Source organism: Malaclemys terrapin, chromosome 14 (assembly GCF_027887155.1).
Source record: "Malaclemys terrapin pileata isolate rMalTer1 chromosome 14, rMalTer1.hap1, whole genome shotgun sequence".
Classification (NCBI taxonomy): domain Eukaryota; kingdom Metazoa; phylum Chordata; order Testudines; family Emydidae; genus Malaclemys; species Malaclemys terrapin.
In genome coordinates this window covers 3,674,167-3,690,252 of record NC_071518.1, presented here as the reverse complement: position 1 = coordinate 3,690,252, position 16,086 = coordinate 3,674,167, and the positions used below count along the sequence as shown (strand labels likewise).

Here is a 16,086-nt window from a genome sequence, read left to right as displayed (position 1 = left end):
ATGCTTTGGGGTCACCTTGAAGGATAACCAAGGCTGGTGAGAGCCAAGGTGTGGCTGGCTGGAGCACACACACACAGGATTGACTTACATGCTGGAGGCTGTTTGTGTGCAGTCTAGACTGGAGGCTACAGCACCAAAGCATTGTAAATGGCCCCCTAGATTAGAGGGCAGGGGTGATACAGCTACTCATTAGTCTGGATTGTACCATGGATCTGTCACAGCTTTTCCTGCTATTTGATTCCTTCTTTGTTCCTACACAGGACTAAACACCTGATTATAACAAACTTCTATGGTGAACTGGAAAATCACAGGGTCCCAAACTTTGACTAACTGCTCGGGTTGACAGGGGACAATAGCACCATCGTGGGGTATACTAGTTGTCCTTTTTCTCATCAGGTTGAAAAGGGAGGCCAAGGAAACAGACCTTTCTCCCATCTCCCACTCTTAAAGGTGGTCTCTCTGTATCTGGGATGAGGCACATGGGCCAGGGGTGTTTCTGTTCAGTAGATAAATTGGGGGTTTCAGGCTCCAGTCCAGCACCTTTCACCAGTAGTAAATACACTTTTTTTTTTAATTGCGATATTATTCAATGTCGTCATAGCTGGAGCATATCCCAGCTTGGCCAAGTCTGGATCAGGTTATATCCATCTTCTCAGAGTATTGGATACACTCCCAAAGGAAAGTCTTACCAATCCAAGGGCAGGGAATGAAGTCACCTTTTCCAAGGTTACATTTCATACACAGAGGGACGAAAGTACTTGCAAATTTGTAATCTAAACAATACATCATCAGATCTATTGAATTCTAGAGTTGTAATTAAGACATTTTGGCTCCTGAATACATCTTATCAGGCTAATAATATATCTTGGATATTCATCTGGGACATATTAGCCAAGGTTTCTTGCATCTCCCTCTAATTGTACCCTACTTTGTGCTAGGCACGGCAAAAGGGAGTATCTTGTTTCTTTGTACTGGCTTCTTCTAGTTCCTCTCCCAGCTGATGATTGATGATATTTCTTTGAGAGAGAGTTTGACTTAGGCAGGGGAGCAGGAGTTCAAGCATCACAACTCAACTACACATTATGTTGGTAAATAAATAGTTCCTGAAGCAGAGAAGATTGTTTCAAGCCTCTCTGGACACGTAGACTATTGCATCAGGGCTAAAATCTTTTGGTATGGGAGAGGCTGAGTTTGGCCCATTCTGTGGGTGTGTTGGTGCTTCAAGCTGGAGGTGCAATTCACACACTCATGCCAGCTCTTATTCAGCTGGCATGTTAAACATAGCTTAACACGGCAGTGGGGTGAGCTGTTACCCAAAATTGGGCCAGCTAGTAAGCTTAGGGAGAACTAATGACCCACCAGAGTTTGGCAGAAAGCAGCACGTTTATTATACTGATAGCTAAGCTCAAAAGAAAGGGAGACGGGGGGGGTCACACTCGCATACTCACACTCCCAGGACAGGCACGGTACTGGAGATGTCAGGATCCTTCAAGGTAAGTGTCCCACAGCACAGCAATGGACGGTACAATGAAGGTAAGTCTTCCCCAATGCAATGCGGCGAACCACTGGCCAGGCAGTCCAGGCGAAGGGCCTTCACAGGAGGTACAAGCTTGTGAGTGCACTGCTGAGCACATGGCCCCTTCTCCTTTTAAGGGCCTGCTCCTCATGGCCTGTGACTAGAGATGACTTGGCCGCGTCTGGTTGGTCACACTCCACCTCGGGCAGCGTCCATGCATTGGGTGTGTGAGCGCTGCCTAATTAGAGTCCCAGACACCTTGTCTACCTGGGAGCTCTTCTGATCTTCCAGCTGTTCAACCAGCCCATTCATCCCACAAGCATTCCAGGAGGGAGGGGGAAAGCCACTTCACAGGTATTCAAAGAGGGAGAGGAGACAAAAGGGGGAGGGGGAAGTGTAACAGACCTTTTGAACATACAGAGCATAGTTATACATAGCATACAGATCACTGCTGCTCCCACACTATCCATCCCAACTACAGACGTAGCCTCTCTCAGGGGTGCATGCTCAGAGCGGCTAGCCCCTCCTGCTGCTTGTGCTGCCACATCTACGTTTGATTTTTAGCATACTAGCTCAATGAGAGCTAGCAGGAATATCTTCTCAAACTGAGAATCACCCCTAGTTCCAAATGTAGTCAGACCCTGTGTAATTCGCCAAATTATGCTCCACTGTGATTGCAGGGGGGCCAGGGAGAGCAGTTGTTTCTCAACCTGGGTGCCAAATCCTAACAAACACAGCCTTAGCTAACCTGGTGCAAACTTGTGTGTAGACAAGGCCTAACGAAATTGGCAGATCCCCCTAATGTAGCTGCACTTAAACCTGCTTAATCCTTCATTATATCCATTTAGCTGAAGTCAGTCATGTCTAAAAACAGAAGTTGCCCTAGTTTACTTAAAATCTATTTTAAAATCAGTTTAGTTAAACAGCGACAGAGTCCTGTGGCACTTATAGACTAACAGAAGTATTCGAGGATGAGGCCCTCTTCGGTGTAGATGTCTTCGGTCTACACCCAAGAGGGCCTCATCCTCCCCGACTGAACTAACCCTGTTTTTCCAGACTGATTCTTGCCTGCATATTTATACCTGCCTCTGTAAATTTCCACCACATGCGTCTGACGAAGTGGGTATTCACCCATGAAAGCTTATGCTCCAATACTTCTGTTAGTCTATAAAGTGCCACAGGATACTTTGTCGCTTTTTACAGATCCAGACTAACACAGCTACCCCTCTGATACTTTAGTTAAACAGCGCATCTTGTGTGTGTAACCCAGGGCCTAACTTGCCAACACATAATAAATTGATGTAAGCAAGGTTTTCAAATGGTTTTAAGTGAGTCTGCATTAGGAGGGTGTACTGCTTTAACTCGATTGTGTTTTGTCATTTTGTTTTAAATCAGTTTAGTTAAATGACTGCACTTTTCCACTGTAGATAAGGCCTGGGGAAAAGACCCCTCACCAATCTTGCCTTCAATATCCCCTCCCCCTTCACTTTTCGTTCCATTTAGCTGATTTCCCCCTTCCCCAAAGTAGACCCACCTTCCTCACCCCCCATAAAAATGGAACTAATATGCCATTTGCCACTATTGCATAGCTTGCTCTGTTTGTGTTCTTCCCCCTCCCCCACCCTGGGTCTGTCTTGTCTATTTAGATGGGAAGGTCTGCTATTGTCTGTCCAGTACCTAGCACAATGGGGTCCCAATCATGGGGGGTCCTTAGGCACCACCATAATAACCATGATTAATTAAAAGATGTTGTTTTTCAATGGAGTTAGCTAACATGATTAGCACTTAGTAGAGGTTCCATTTAACACCTTTTAAATTCACGTTAACTGGTCATGATGTACCCTGGGGGAGCCTCACACCTTGGTTAACATTTTTAAAAACATGAATTATTTTCTTAATCTAGACAAGGCCAGAGTTTAAACCCCTCACCTCTGTGTCAAATCTAGTCTCGGAGAGCCTGAGGAGTAGGAACCTGCTGTTTCATGACCCTGGGTTTCGGTCTCACAACCTATCATATACCCGCTGCGGTGATAGCAGCTCTGTCCGCCCACTATGGATTAATTGAGTTTAATTAAGCTGTTTGACAGTTAGGCCAGTGATACAAACAGACTTCCAGGCATAAGGAGGATATTAATACACTAACAGACCTTGCTAAGTAGAAGGTTCACAGAGACACATCTGAGAGGTAGATGACAATTAACGTCCTAAGACACTCTTCCAAAAAGAGAGTGTTAATTCAGACACCAGTGAGCAGAGGGAGATCCTTTGAAAAGATTACTATTACTACTATACTTTTACATATCACCGTAACCTTTCATTAAAAAGATGTTGGAGACAGACGAGACAGGTGAGCTTGGACTAAGGAGAACTCTGGGCTGGAGAGAGAGAAATCTGGAGTCTCACCAAAACAGAGGTGAGAAGAAACCATGGCAGTGAATGAAGTCCTCCAGGGAGCAAGTGTAAAGGGAAACAAGCACAGACCCCTGACAAATTGGAGAAATGGGCTGAGGTAAACAGGATGAAGTTTAACAAAGACAAATGCAAAGTGCTCCACTTAGGAAGGAAAAATCAGTTTCACACATACAGAATGGGAAGAGACTGTCTAGGAAGGAGTACAGCAGAAAGGGATCTAGGGGTTATAGTGGACCACAAGCTAAATATGAGTCAACAGTGTGATGCTGTTGCAAAAAAAAAAAGCAAACATGATTCTGGGATGCATTAACAGGTGTGTTGTGAGCAAGACGCGAGAAGTCATTCTTCCGCTCTACTCTGCTCTGGTTAGGCCTCAGCTGGAGTATTGTGTCCAGTTCTGGGCACCGCATTTTAAAAAAAGATGTGGAGAAATTGGAAAGGGTCCAGAGAAGAGCAACAAGAATGATTAAAGGTCTTGAGAACATGACCTATGAAGGAAGGCTGAAAGAATTGGGTTTGTTTAGTTTGGAAAAGAGAAGACTGAGAGGGGACATGATAGCAGTTTTCAGGTATTTAAACGGGTGTCATAAGGAGGAGGGAGAAAACTTGTTCACCTTAGCCTCTAAGGATAGAACCAGAAGCAATAGGTTTAAACTGCAGCAAGGGAGGTCTAGGTTGGACATTAGGAAAAAGTTCCTAACTGTCAGGGTGGTTAAACACTGGAATAAATTGCCTAGGGAGGTTGTGGAATCTCCATCTCTGGAGATATTTAAGAGTAGGTTAGATAAATGTCGATCAGGGATGGTCTAGAAAGTATTGGTCCTGCCATGCGGGCAGGGGACTGGACTCTATGACCTCTCGAGGTCCCTTCCAGTCCTAGAATCTATGAATCTATGAAATAGCCATAGAGCAGGGGAGGAAGACGATGTACTGAAAGTGATACTGAAGGACCAGCTAGCAAAATAGGACAACCACAAAGAAATTCTGGATGGGAGACAAGGGCCATGTGTATGCCTTGGGTGCCAGAAATATGCTACTGTAACTCATAGTGTAGACACAGACTACAATAACGGAAGGGTTTTTTCCATCACTGTTTAAACTCCAGCTCCCCAAGCAACGGTAGCTAGTTGACAGAAGCATTCTTCCACTGACTAGGTGAGTGGTTCTCAAATTTATTTGATCGAGTCCCCTTTGTGTCTGAAGTCGTTCATGCCTCCCTCCCACAAGTACATATTCTGCCACCCAGCTCTGAAGGCAGAGCGGAGAGCAGCTGCTGCTGCTGGCGGGGCACCCAGCTCTGAAGGCAGTGCCACACCAACAGTGGTGGAGAAGTAAGGGTGGCAATGTGAAAAGTGATATTTGGCAATATCACTTTTCACAGCAGACTTAGCACCCCATTACCACCCTTACTTCTGCATTGCTGTTGCCACCCCAGGGCTGACAGCCAGAACCCAGCCGGCTACAGGTAAGGGATTGGGCAGGGGGAAGAAGGAGAGCGCAAACCTGGATGGTAGGGCTCTTGCTGTCCCCTTTATCCCTACTTCCCAGGTGTGCACAGTCTTCTGCACAAGCCCCAGCCACCCAGAGCTCTAACACACAGCTCGCGCCTCCCATGACACATTCCCACGCCTGCCTTGGGAGGCCCGCCCCATAGGTTAAGAACTACTGACCTAGCTGCATCTACACTGGGGGTTAGGTCAGTAAAGCTATGACACTCAAGACTGTAGCTGTGTCACCCTACGTTTTAAGCGTAAGCCAGACCCGAGTTTCAAGGAAAATGGAGCGATCAACCATGTCAAAGAGCAGATAGAATGAGTGAATAAGTATAATGAAGAGACCTACAGGCCTGGTCTACATTACAAAGGTAGGTTGACATGTCCCACATACGTTGACCTATTTGTGCATATGGCTATGCTCAAATTTGTCTCTGGCCAACATCAATGTCCTGTTACAGTGATGCAGTAACACCACCATCCCAAATAGCGTAGAACCACAATCAACCAACTGAGGTCCACACCGTGAGTGTAGACACTGCATGACCTGTGTCGACCCTAACAGTCCTCCAGCAGCTATCCCACAATGCCCCAGTCCCCATAATAGTGACCACTCTGCTCGTGACTTTAAACTCCATTGCCTAGGGGTCAAAAAGACAGAAAACCAACCCCCCTTTAAAAATCTTGAGTATTTTTGAAATGCCCTTTCCTGGTTGCCAGGCTTGGTGAGCACACCTAGCAGTTCACTTTTGTTGTCTGCATCCAACTGATCACGAGTCCACGCCCACACTGGGGTAGGCAGGAGTATTGAATCACCTGTGCCACCACAGCTACGGACCACCCATAGAAACGTGGACATCTACGAGCAGACTGGATGGGGGATGCAGGCAAAGGAGTATAACAGGGATCAGCAGCAGTCCTGCATGAAGGCAAAGGAACTTCACCAGGAACACCACAAGGCCAGGGTGGGTAACAAGAAATCTGGTGCTGCCCCACAGACCTCACACTTTTACAATGAATTGCATACCATCCTTCGGAAAGGTCCTACCAGCGATGGGCAGACCTCTCTGGATTCTTCAGGAGACTGCTCCCATGAACAGCGAAGGTGGGGGTGGGGGTGAATGGGGGGGCATGGTGAGGTATTTCAAGCATGCCACAAGCCAGGACCTGTTTGAAATTCCACAGGAATTTAGTGCAGATGAGCCTGATGATGAAGAGGAAGGGAGCTCAGGTAAGCGTGAGCATGCATGCATTTTCTTTCCAATGTTTTATTTGCTTTTCCTTCCTCTCCCACTCCCACCCCCATTTAAAGATGTCGCCCAGCCCACCGCCAAGTGTGCAAGACAAAAGTATTGACTTTTCATTGCTTTACTGATTTACTTGAGAAACTAAAAAGTTAGGAAGTACATTCAAAACAAATTCCTGAACAGTCCTATGGCAGTCCAATTCCATGATCCACGTTGATTCAGTGTCCTGTACTCGGGCAGACATAGGACAACCAGAGGTAGAGTCATCATCTGTTTTTCATTCCCTTGTTGGGCTAGGCAGGAGGGTGCTGGGGGATAAGATGGAGCAGTCTGTTTATGCGACTAGGGATGTCCCTTTTTAGCCTCCTGAGAGATCTTGACTTTCACTGAGATACTCTGCAATCCTCTCCTGAACATGTCTAGGAAGGGTAGTCTTATTTCTCCCTGGGCAGTAAGGCACTTTCCCATGACACACTGCGAAGAGTTCAGTTGGCACCATTGCCGTAAACAGGCTAATAGCATACAGGACTAGGTGGTTTTGGGACACCAATATCATCTGCATTCTCTGTGCCTTGTGATCCTCAGAAGTGAGATAAATCAGCTAAAATTACCACTGCCTGTAGAAAATAGTGCCAATTTTCAGTGCCATTGTCCTATACTCATGGAATAGGGGCCAGAATTCTATAACTTCATGCAACAGAATATCCCTCTCAGCCAGTCCTTGCCAGGCCATACTCATCATGGTTGGAGCTGGAGAGCAGTGCTGTACTGAGGTGCTCCAAAGCTGAACTGCCAATAAGCATTTCTCAGAAGTATTTATGGGACTTAAGGGAAGGGAGTTTGGAAGCTTATCTTTCTTGTAAATCTAATGGAGCAGGTGTCTGTTTTTATCAGCAGAGCCTGACTCCAAGGAGGAGGAGAAGGAAGAACATGCCCTCCATAGTGCTCTGCGAGATCCTACAGGCGAGTGCTGCAGCAGCCTGTGAACAAGGGCTTGGCGGGCCAATATGACCAAGAGCCTAGAGAAAGACAAAGCACAGGCAAAAGGCCTAGGAATCCCAGGAGGACAAGGAGCAGGAAATGCACCAGGACATAATGGGGCTTCTCAGGCAACAAACCCAAATGCTGCAGACTCTGGCTGACCTACAGGCCCAAAAATCCTTGGCTCACCAGCTTTTGCATCCCTTGTAGAACCATGGTCGGTGCTCCCTACACCCAGGGCCAGATTAAGGCAGGGACTTTAGGGGCTGCAGCCCAGGGCCCCAGCTCAAGAGGGTGTCCCGCAAAAATAAATCACAGGCAGCCATCTCTGGGCCACTAAAAGGGGTGCTCAGGCTGGCTGCCTGCCCTGGCCACACGCCGCTCCTGGAAGTGACTGGCTGCTGGCACGTCTTTGCAGCCCCTGGTGGAGGGGGAGGAGGAGGGGCCTACGTGTGCTGCCCCATCCCCAGCACCGTCCTCACAGCTCCCATTAGCCAGGAACCAGACATTGGGAGCTCCAAGGGCGGTGCTTGCGAGCACAGGCAGTGCATGGAGACATGATGTCCCCTCCCCCAGGGGCCACAGAGACGTGCCAGCAGCTTCCAGGAGTGGTGTGGGGCCACAGCATGCAGGCAGCCTGTCTGAGCCCTGCTGCACCGCCGGCTGGGAGCCACCTGTGGTAAGCAGCTCCTGGCCAGAGCCTGCACCCCACACCTCCTCCTGCACCCCAATCCCCTGCCACAGCCCAGAGCCCCCTCCTGCACCCAAACTCCCTCCCAGACCCCACACCCCAATCCCCTGCCCCAGCCCCTTTCTGCACCAAACTTCCTCCTAGACCCCACACCCCCACCTGCACCCCAATCCCCTGCCCCAGCTCCCTCCTGCACCAAACTTCCTCCCAGCAAAAAAAGACTTGTATACGGGGCCCAAAGGGGAGTTAATCCAGCCCTGCCTACACCCCCAACATACCATATGGCAGCATGGACTGCATCTTTTTCACCCCTACTACTCCACGCCACAGGATAACAAGGGAAACCACAATTTCACAGACTCTGACCTGTGAAAACCATATTGGTGTATGTGTAGCCACAGCGACCTGCACTGAACTACCTTTCTGTTTACACAAATGGACAAAAATGTTTGCTTCCTTTTCAATTGGAGATTTAAAAAGTTTCAACCCATTAAGTTATGTGTTTGTTTTCATTTTGATTTTGTGCACTGAATTTTTGCACTCAACAAAGTTGTATTTTTGGAGACTCAAAGTATCCTTATCAGAATGCACAGAAGAAGCCAAGAAATGAAACAATTCTCAAACAGACACCAAGCACCACAGTCGCAAAGCAATACCACCAGGAAAACACCCAGGACCCAGCCATGTTTATACATGAACAGCAAGCATCACACAATTCATAGTGGCATGCAAAGCCCCAGGCCCAGCAGTATTTATAATCTGCAGCAAGCACAACAGAATAGATACCAGCAGTCAAGAACCAAAAAATACCTGGTTTAAATTATGCAAGACAGACACAGTCTCAAGACAGCAAGAGAGAACGCTACTGTGGCTGACTGAAAACGAACTTTTAAAGCTTCCCTCAAACAGAGCTCCAGGTTGGGCTCCTCTAATAGCCTTGGTGTTTGGATATTCAAATTTAGCAGAAAGGTGGTCAACCTTGCCCCTCCACCCTGGTGGTAGCTTTCCCCCCTTTGCCTCACATATATTATGCAGTACACAACAGGCAGCTATAACCATTGGGATGTTTTTCTCCCTGAGATCTAATCCAGTGAGTGACCCTACAATCTACCAAAGCTCATTCAACCGTCATTCCGCACCTACTGAGCCAGTAGTAGAATCTTTCCTTGGTGCCATCAAGGTGGGCAATGTACAGCTTCATGCATCAGGGGATCAAGGGGTCAGCTGGACCTCCAGCACCACTGTCACCATTTCCACATCACCAATGTTAATCAACCACCCAGGAAAGAATGTCCCTGCCTGCAGCTTTCTGAACAATTCTGTGATCTTAAAGATGTAAGCATCATGCACCTTCCCATACCAACCTTCATTGATATCAGTGAAGCATCTCCAGGGATACAATAGCACTTGCAGAACTATAGAAAAATAGGCCTTTCTGTCAATGTATTCTGTATCAAGGTGGCTGGCACCAAGATAGGGATGTGTATTCTGTCTATTCCCCCACCACAGATGGGAACCCCATTTTTGCAAATCCATCCACCATTTCTTGCATATTGCTGGGAGTTACAGTCCTGCACAGCATTCAATGGCCTTACACACTTGGATGACAATGGCCCCCATTGTGGATTTTCTAACTTCAAAATGATTTCCCACTGACCAATCGCAATCCAGTGCTTTACGCTTCCAGAACACGATCACCACTACTTCTCCACTGTCAATGAGCTCTCATTCTGTCCCTGCACTGGAGGGCTGGGGTGAGCATGGCACAGATCCAGGAATGTGGCCTTTTGCATCCGAAAGTACTGCAGCCACTGCTCATTGTCCCAAATCTGCATTATGTGTGATCGCATCAGTCAGTGCTGGTTTCTTAGGCCCAGAAGAAATGCTCCACAATCTGCAGCTGCTCCATGAATGTCACAAGCGATCTGGGATTTATTTATTTTTTTTGCTATGTGCACCAGCAATCTCGCCTCAAAGATATCCTCATCTTCCTCATTGTGGTCCCAGCTGCTGCAGTGCTCCCTGAAGGTCTGCAGGGGGTCTGGAACAATTTGTATAGTGGGGGTGCTGAGAGCCATTGAACCAAACTGTAAACCCTGTATATAATGGAAGCCACTTCAAGCCACTCCCCTATGAAGGTCTGCAAATACAGAAGAATTGTGTCCTGTATTTACAATGGTCATCAGAATAGTGCTGAACTATGCAGGTTCCGTGCTTTGTTTAGGGATAGCAGGCAGAAAAGCACTGCACAGGATTGTGTGATTTAAAACAAAACAAAACAAAAACACTAACATTATGGGCTGTGAAAGGTATTATGGGATGGAGAAAGTTGCATGCTGGGAACTTAAGCCCTAGCTCTCAGCAACCCCTGGGTGAATCATTAGTATCCCCCAAAACACTGCAAAAAAGACCCAATAGGCATTGCACAAAACAGCACAGCCCGGCACACAGGTATACTTACCCATGGTCCATCACCAATGCAAGCAGCCAAGAATGCATGCACCCAAGTAATAGCCAAACTTCTGTACTGTATCCTACCAGAACTTGTGCTGACCAAAGGTTGTAGGGGAGACATGGCCTCTGACTTGGAAAAGAGGTAATTCATTTCAGTGGAGCAGAGAAAGTGAAAAGAGACAGAGATGGGGGTAAGAGAAGCCCATGAGAAGAGACAGCCTACACAAAGTGCTTAGCAACAAAGGGAAGGAGATTGGCTTTTAGGCTAAAGGAAAACAGCAAAATTAAGCACAGAAGGGAAGGATCCAGGAGAGAGAAAACAACAGATTGAGTTTGACTGATTGACAAGGAAGGAAAAATCACTGTCAACAGACTAGCTATGCTGGCAAAAGAACCCAAGTGTAGAAGCATTTAGACAGCAATAAAGCCTTTTTGCCAGAACAGCTTATTCCTTTCTGGGAACTGGTTTACGCGATAATGGCAAAAGCACTCCCTTGCCATATAAACTGCATGGTCCCGAGAGGTTTGCTGCTGCAGCTCTCCCAGGAGATCTAGGCTGGTATGGAAGCCGGGATGGATGCTAAGGGATGGATCACTCCGTGATTACCTGGTCTGTTCATTCCTTCTGAAGCACCTGGCTTCGGCCACGGTCAGCCGACAGGATACTGGGCGAGATGGACCTTTGGTCTGACCCAGCCTGGCCGATCTTATGTTCAAAACCAATCCATGAAAATCCGTTTTACTGGGGTGGGACACTTGGAAAGAACCTGAGCTGCCCGGCGCTGCGGGGGGGGGGGTGGTGGTGGTCAAGGCCTGAGCTTCCCGGCGCTGGGGGGGCCCCGGGCCGGCGGGGGGGGGGGGGGTTAAGGCCTGAGCTTCCTGGCGCTGGGGGGGCCCCGGGCCTGGGGGGGGGTCAAGGCCTGAGCTGCTCGGCGCTGCGGGGGCCCCGGGCCGGCGGGGGGGGGTGTCAAGGCCTGAGCTGCCCGGCGCTGCGGGGGCCCCGGGCTGGCGGGGGGGGGGGGGGGTGTCAAGGCCTGAGCTGCCCAGCGCTGCGGGGGCCCCGGGCCGGCGGGGGGGGGGGGGGGGGTGTCAAGGCCTGAGCTGCCCGGCGCTGCGGGGGCCCCGGGCCGGCGGGGGGGGTGTGTGTCAAGGCCTGAGCTGCCCGGCGCTGCGGGGGCCCCGGGCCGGCGGGGGGGGGGGGGGGTGTCAAGGCCTGAGCTGCCCGGCGCTGCGGGGGCCCCGGGCCGGCGGGGGGGTTAAGCAGGGTTACCATATTTCAACAAGCAAAAAAGAGGACGGGAGGAGCCCCGCCCTAGCCCCGCCCCTGCCCCTCCCACTTCCCGCCCCCCCAGAACCCCCAACCCTCCCCCCGTTCCTTGTCCCCTGACTGCCCCCTCCTGGGACCCCTGCCCCTAACTGCCCCCCGGGACTCCACTCCCTATCTAAGCCTCCTTGCCTCTTGTCCCCTGACTGCCCCAACCCTTATCCACACCCCCACCCCCAGACAGACCCCTGGGACTCCCACGCCCCATCCAACCACTCCCCACCCCCTGACAGCCCCCCCCAGAACTCCCAACCCATCTAAACCCCTCTGCTCCCTGTCCCCTGACTGCTCCGATCCCTCTCCCCACTCCTGCCCCCTGACAGCTCCCCCCCAGAACTCCCAGCCCCCTACCCCCCGCTCCTTGTCCCCTGACTGCCCCCTCCTAAGACCCCCCCCAACTGCCCCCCAGGACCCTACCCCCTACCTGTACCCTGACTGCCCAAAACTTTCTCCACTCCCCCCAAAAGCCCCCCCCCGTTTCTTGACTGCCCCCTCCAGAACCTCCCTGTCCCTTCTCCTGCCCCCCCTTACCCTGCTGCTCAGAACAGGGTGTTGGGCTCTGTGCCAGCCGGACACATGGCTGAGCTCCCCAGCACAACACAAAACCCGGACCCTGGCCCTGCACAGGGCTGCCGGAGCGGGCTGCAGGAGGAGGAGCTGCCGGCCGGCTCAGAATGCAGGGAGGGGGGGGGAGGGAGGAGGAAGCTGCTCCGGAGTCCAGCCCGGGACTTTCCTGCAGCCCTCCCAGCCGCTCGCTCTGCTCTGCCGGGGGAGGGGGAAATCCCGGACATTGTGAGTGCTTTACAAATTCCCCCCGGACGCTATTTTTAGCACACAAAAGGAGGACATGTCCGGGTAAATCTGGACGAATGGTAACCCTAGGTTAAGGCCTGAGCTGCTCGGCGCTGCGGGGGCTCCGGGCCGGCGGCGGCGGCGGCGGCGGCGGCGGCGGGGGGGGGGGGGTGTCAAGGCCTGAGCTGCTCGGCGCTGCAGGGGCCCCGGGCCGGCGGCGGGGGGGGGGGTGTCAAGGCCTGAGCTGCTCGGCGCTGCAGGGGCCCCGGGCCGGCGGCGGGGGGGGGGTGTCAAGGCCTGAGCTGCTCGGCGCTGCGGGGGCCCCGGGCCGGCGGGGGGGGGGGGGGGGGTTAAGGCCTGAGCTGCTCGGCGCTGCGGGGGCCCCGGGCCGGCGGGGGGGGGGGGGGGGTGTCAAGGCCTGAGCTGCCCGGCGCTGCGGGGGCCCCGGGCCGGCGGGGGGGTTAAGCAGGGTTACCATATTTCAACAAGCAAAAAAGAGGACGGGAGGAGCCCCGCCCTAGCCCCGCCCCTGCCCCTCCCACTTCCCGCCCCCCCCAGAACCCCCAACCCTCCCCCCGTTCCTTGTCCCCTGACTGCCCCCTCCTGGGACCCCTGCCCCTAACTGCCCCCCGGGACTCCACTCCCTATCTAAGCCTCCTTGCCTCTTGTCCCCTGACTGCCCCAACCCTTATCCACACCCCCACCCCCAGACAGACCCCTGGGACTCCCACGCCCCATCCAACCACTCCCCACCCCCTGACAGCCCCCCCCAGAACTCCCAACCCATCTAAACCCCTCTGCTCCCTGTCCCCTGACTGCTCCGATCCCTCTCCCCACTCCTGCCCCCTGACAGCTCCCCCCCAGAACTCCCAGCCCCCTACCCCCCGCTCCTTGTCCCCTGACTGCCCCCTCCTAAGACCCCCCCCAACTGCCCCCCAGGACCCTACCCCCTACCTGTACCCTGACTGCCCAAAACTTTCTCCACTCCCCCCAAAAGCCCCCCCCCGTTTCTTGACTGCCCCCTCCAGAACCTCCCTGTCCCTTCTCCTGCCCCCCCTTACCCTGCTGCTCAGAACAGGGTGTTGGGCTCTGTGCCAGTCGGACACATGGCTGAGCTCCCCAGCACAACACAAAACCCGGACCCTGGCCCTGCACAGGGCTGCCGGAGCGGGCTGCAGGAGGAGGAGCTGCCGGCCGGCTCAGAATGCAGGGAGGGGGGGGGTGGGAGGAGGAAGCTGCTCCGGAGTCCAGCCCGGGACTTTCCTGCAGCCCTCCCAGCCGCTCGCTCTGCCGGGGGAGGGGGAAATCCCGGACATTGTGAGTGCTTTACAAATTCCCCCCGGACGCTATTTTTAGCACACAAAAGGAGGACATGTCCGGGTAAATCTGGACGAATGGTAACCCTAGGTTAAGGCCTGAGCTGCTCGGCGCTGCGGGGGCTCCGGGCCGGCGGCGGCGGCGGCGGCGGCGGGGGGGGGGGGGGGGTGTCAAGGCCTGAGCTGCTCGGCGCTGCAGGGGCCCCGGGCCGGCGGCGGGGGGGGGGTGTCAAGGCCTGAGCTGCTCGGCGCTGCAGGGGCCCCGGGCCGGCGGCGGGGGGGGGGTGTCAAGGCCTGAGCTGCTCGGCGCTGCGGGGGCCCCGGGCCGGCGGGGGGGGGGGGGGGGGTTAAGGCCTGAGCTGCTCGGCGCTGCGGGGGCCCCGGGCCGGCGGGGGGGGGGGTTAAGGCCTGAGCTGCTCGGCGCTGCAGGGGCCCTACCCAGGATGGCGGCGGCAGCTCACGCCCAGGCAGACGGGCGACGGGTCCGTGGGGGTAAACGAGGGCGTGGCGTTCCCCAGCGTTGGGGAGGCGGCCATCTTGAAGGCTGGCCGCCGCCGCCGAATCGGCCCGCTTTCAAGATGGCTGACTCCGCCTTCTGCCGCCACTTCCGGTTTCTCTCAGGGCCCGGCTACCGTTAGTCCCGCTGCTCGTCTCGGCCAGGCCCTTCCTCGCTGCCCGGGCCGCAGCGGCCTCGCGCCTCGGGGCCTCCGAGCCGGGCGGTCGCCGCGGGACATGGCGCTGCTGCAGCTGCTGCTAAGGGCCCCCCGCTGGCGGCGGCTCGGCCTGGCGGGGCTCGCTCGGAGCTGGGGCCGGCCTCGGGGCGGCGGAGTGCTCCCGGTGAGTGGCCGCGGCAGGCCGAGCCCGGGGAGCGGGGGGAGCGCGGGCCGGGCCTGGGGGCGGCCGGGGCTGCGCGGCCTGGGGTCTGGTCCTGGCTCTGGCAGGGGCCTGCTGGGAGACCCGGGGCCCCCTTCCCCTGCCCTGTACAGGGAGGAGACCGGAGAGCGACTGATGCGACCCGGGCCATTGTTATTCCTGGGGGGGACGAGACTTCCTGTGCAGCGCAGGTGGGAGTCCCTCCTTTCTGCTGCCCCCTGGAAGCGCCTTGAGGCAGCAGCTGTCTGGCACAGCGTGTATGTGCAGCACCGAGCACAGCGTCTAACCGCTCCCGAGTCCCGAGTAATTCCTAAACACGCTGCCGTGGGCCTGGCGGAAAGGGAGAAATCCCCAGTGCTCCTACCATCTGTGCACACTTTCCAGGAATCACCTGCCTGCAGCCCTAGAAAACAGAAGAGTTTAATGATGGAGAAGCCTTGCTAGTATTAGAGAGATCCTGTCTGGTGTTACCTATAGCTAGGGCCCTACCAAATTCACGGCCATGAAAAACGCGTCACGGACTGTGAAATCTGGTCTTTTGGGTGCCTTTACAGATTTCATGGGGGAGACCAGTATTTATCAAATTAGGAGTCCTGACCCAAAAGGGAGTTGCGTGGGGTTGCAAGGTTAGTTTAGGGGGAGGTTGTGGTATTGCCACCCTTACTTCTGCACTCCCTTCAGAGCTGGGTAGCCGGACAGAGGCAGCTGTTGGTCTGGTGCCCAGCTCTGAAGGTGATACCCCAGCAGCAGCAGCTCAGAAGTAAGGTTGGCAATAGCATGCCATGCCATCCTTCTGCGCTGCTGCTGGTGGCAGCTCTGCCTTTAGAGCTGGGCTCCCCACCAGCAGCTGCCACTCTCTAGCTGCCCAGCCTGAAGGCAACGCTGCCACTAGCAGCAGCACAAAAGTAAGGGTAGCAGTACTACTACCCCTTACAATAAACTTGTGACGCACCTGCAACTCCTTTTTGGGTCAGGAACCCGACAATT

At 53.6% G+C, this 16,086-nt stretch overlaps 1 protein-coding gene and 2 long non-coding RNA genes across 5 annotated transcripts in view; 1 reads left to right on the top strand and 2 right to left on the bottom strand.

The window, feature by feature from the left end:
• SPG7 (SPG7 matrix AAA peptidase subunit, paraplegin) overlaps positions 1 to 16,086 on the top strand; it is a 231,957-nt gene that overhangs the window by 172,883 nt on the left and 42,988 nt on the right. The window contains exons 1-2 of one of the 3 annotated variants that reach the window (XM_054049324.1): positions 12,873 to 12,910; positions 14,848 to 15,063. In XM_054049324.1, coding sequence (XP_053905299.1) covers positions 14,959 to 15,063 — 105 coding nt within the window. In that variant the 5' untranslated portion in view covers positions 12,873 to 12,910; positions 14,848 to 14,958. Of the gene's footprint in view, positions 1 to 12,872; positions 12,911 to 14,289; positions 14,308 to 14,847; positions 15,064 to 16,086 lie in introns of those variants that run through there. The other 2 variants (XM_054049322.1, XM_054049323.1) reach the window with 2 other exon arrangements.
• On the bottom strand, positions 7,604 to 14,756 carry LOC128849001 (uncharacterized). The gene is made up of 3 exons (XR_008447144.1): positions 14,665 to 14,756; positions 11,402 to 11,500; positions 7,604 to 7,687 (listed from the first exon to the last, which is right to left on the bottom strand). It is a non-coding gene; the product is annotated as an uncharacterized LOC128849001 (long non-coding RNA).
• LOC128849000 (uncharacterized) lies at positions 8,536 to 10,880 on the bottom strand. The gene is made up of 2 exons (XR_008447143.1): positions 10,802 to 10,880; positions 8,536 to 10,480 (listed from the first exon to the last, which is right to left on the bottom strand). It is a non-coding gene; the product is annotated as an uncharacterized LOC128849000 (long non-coding RNA).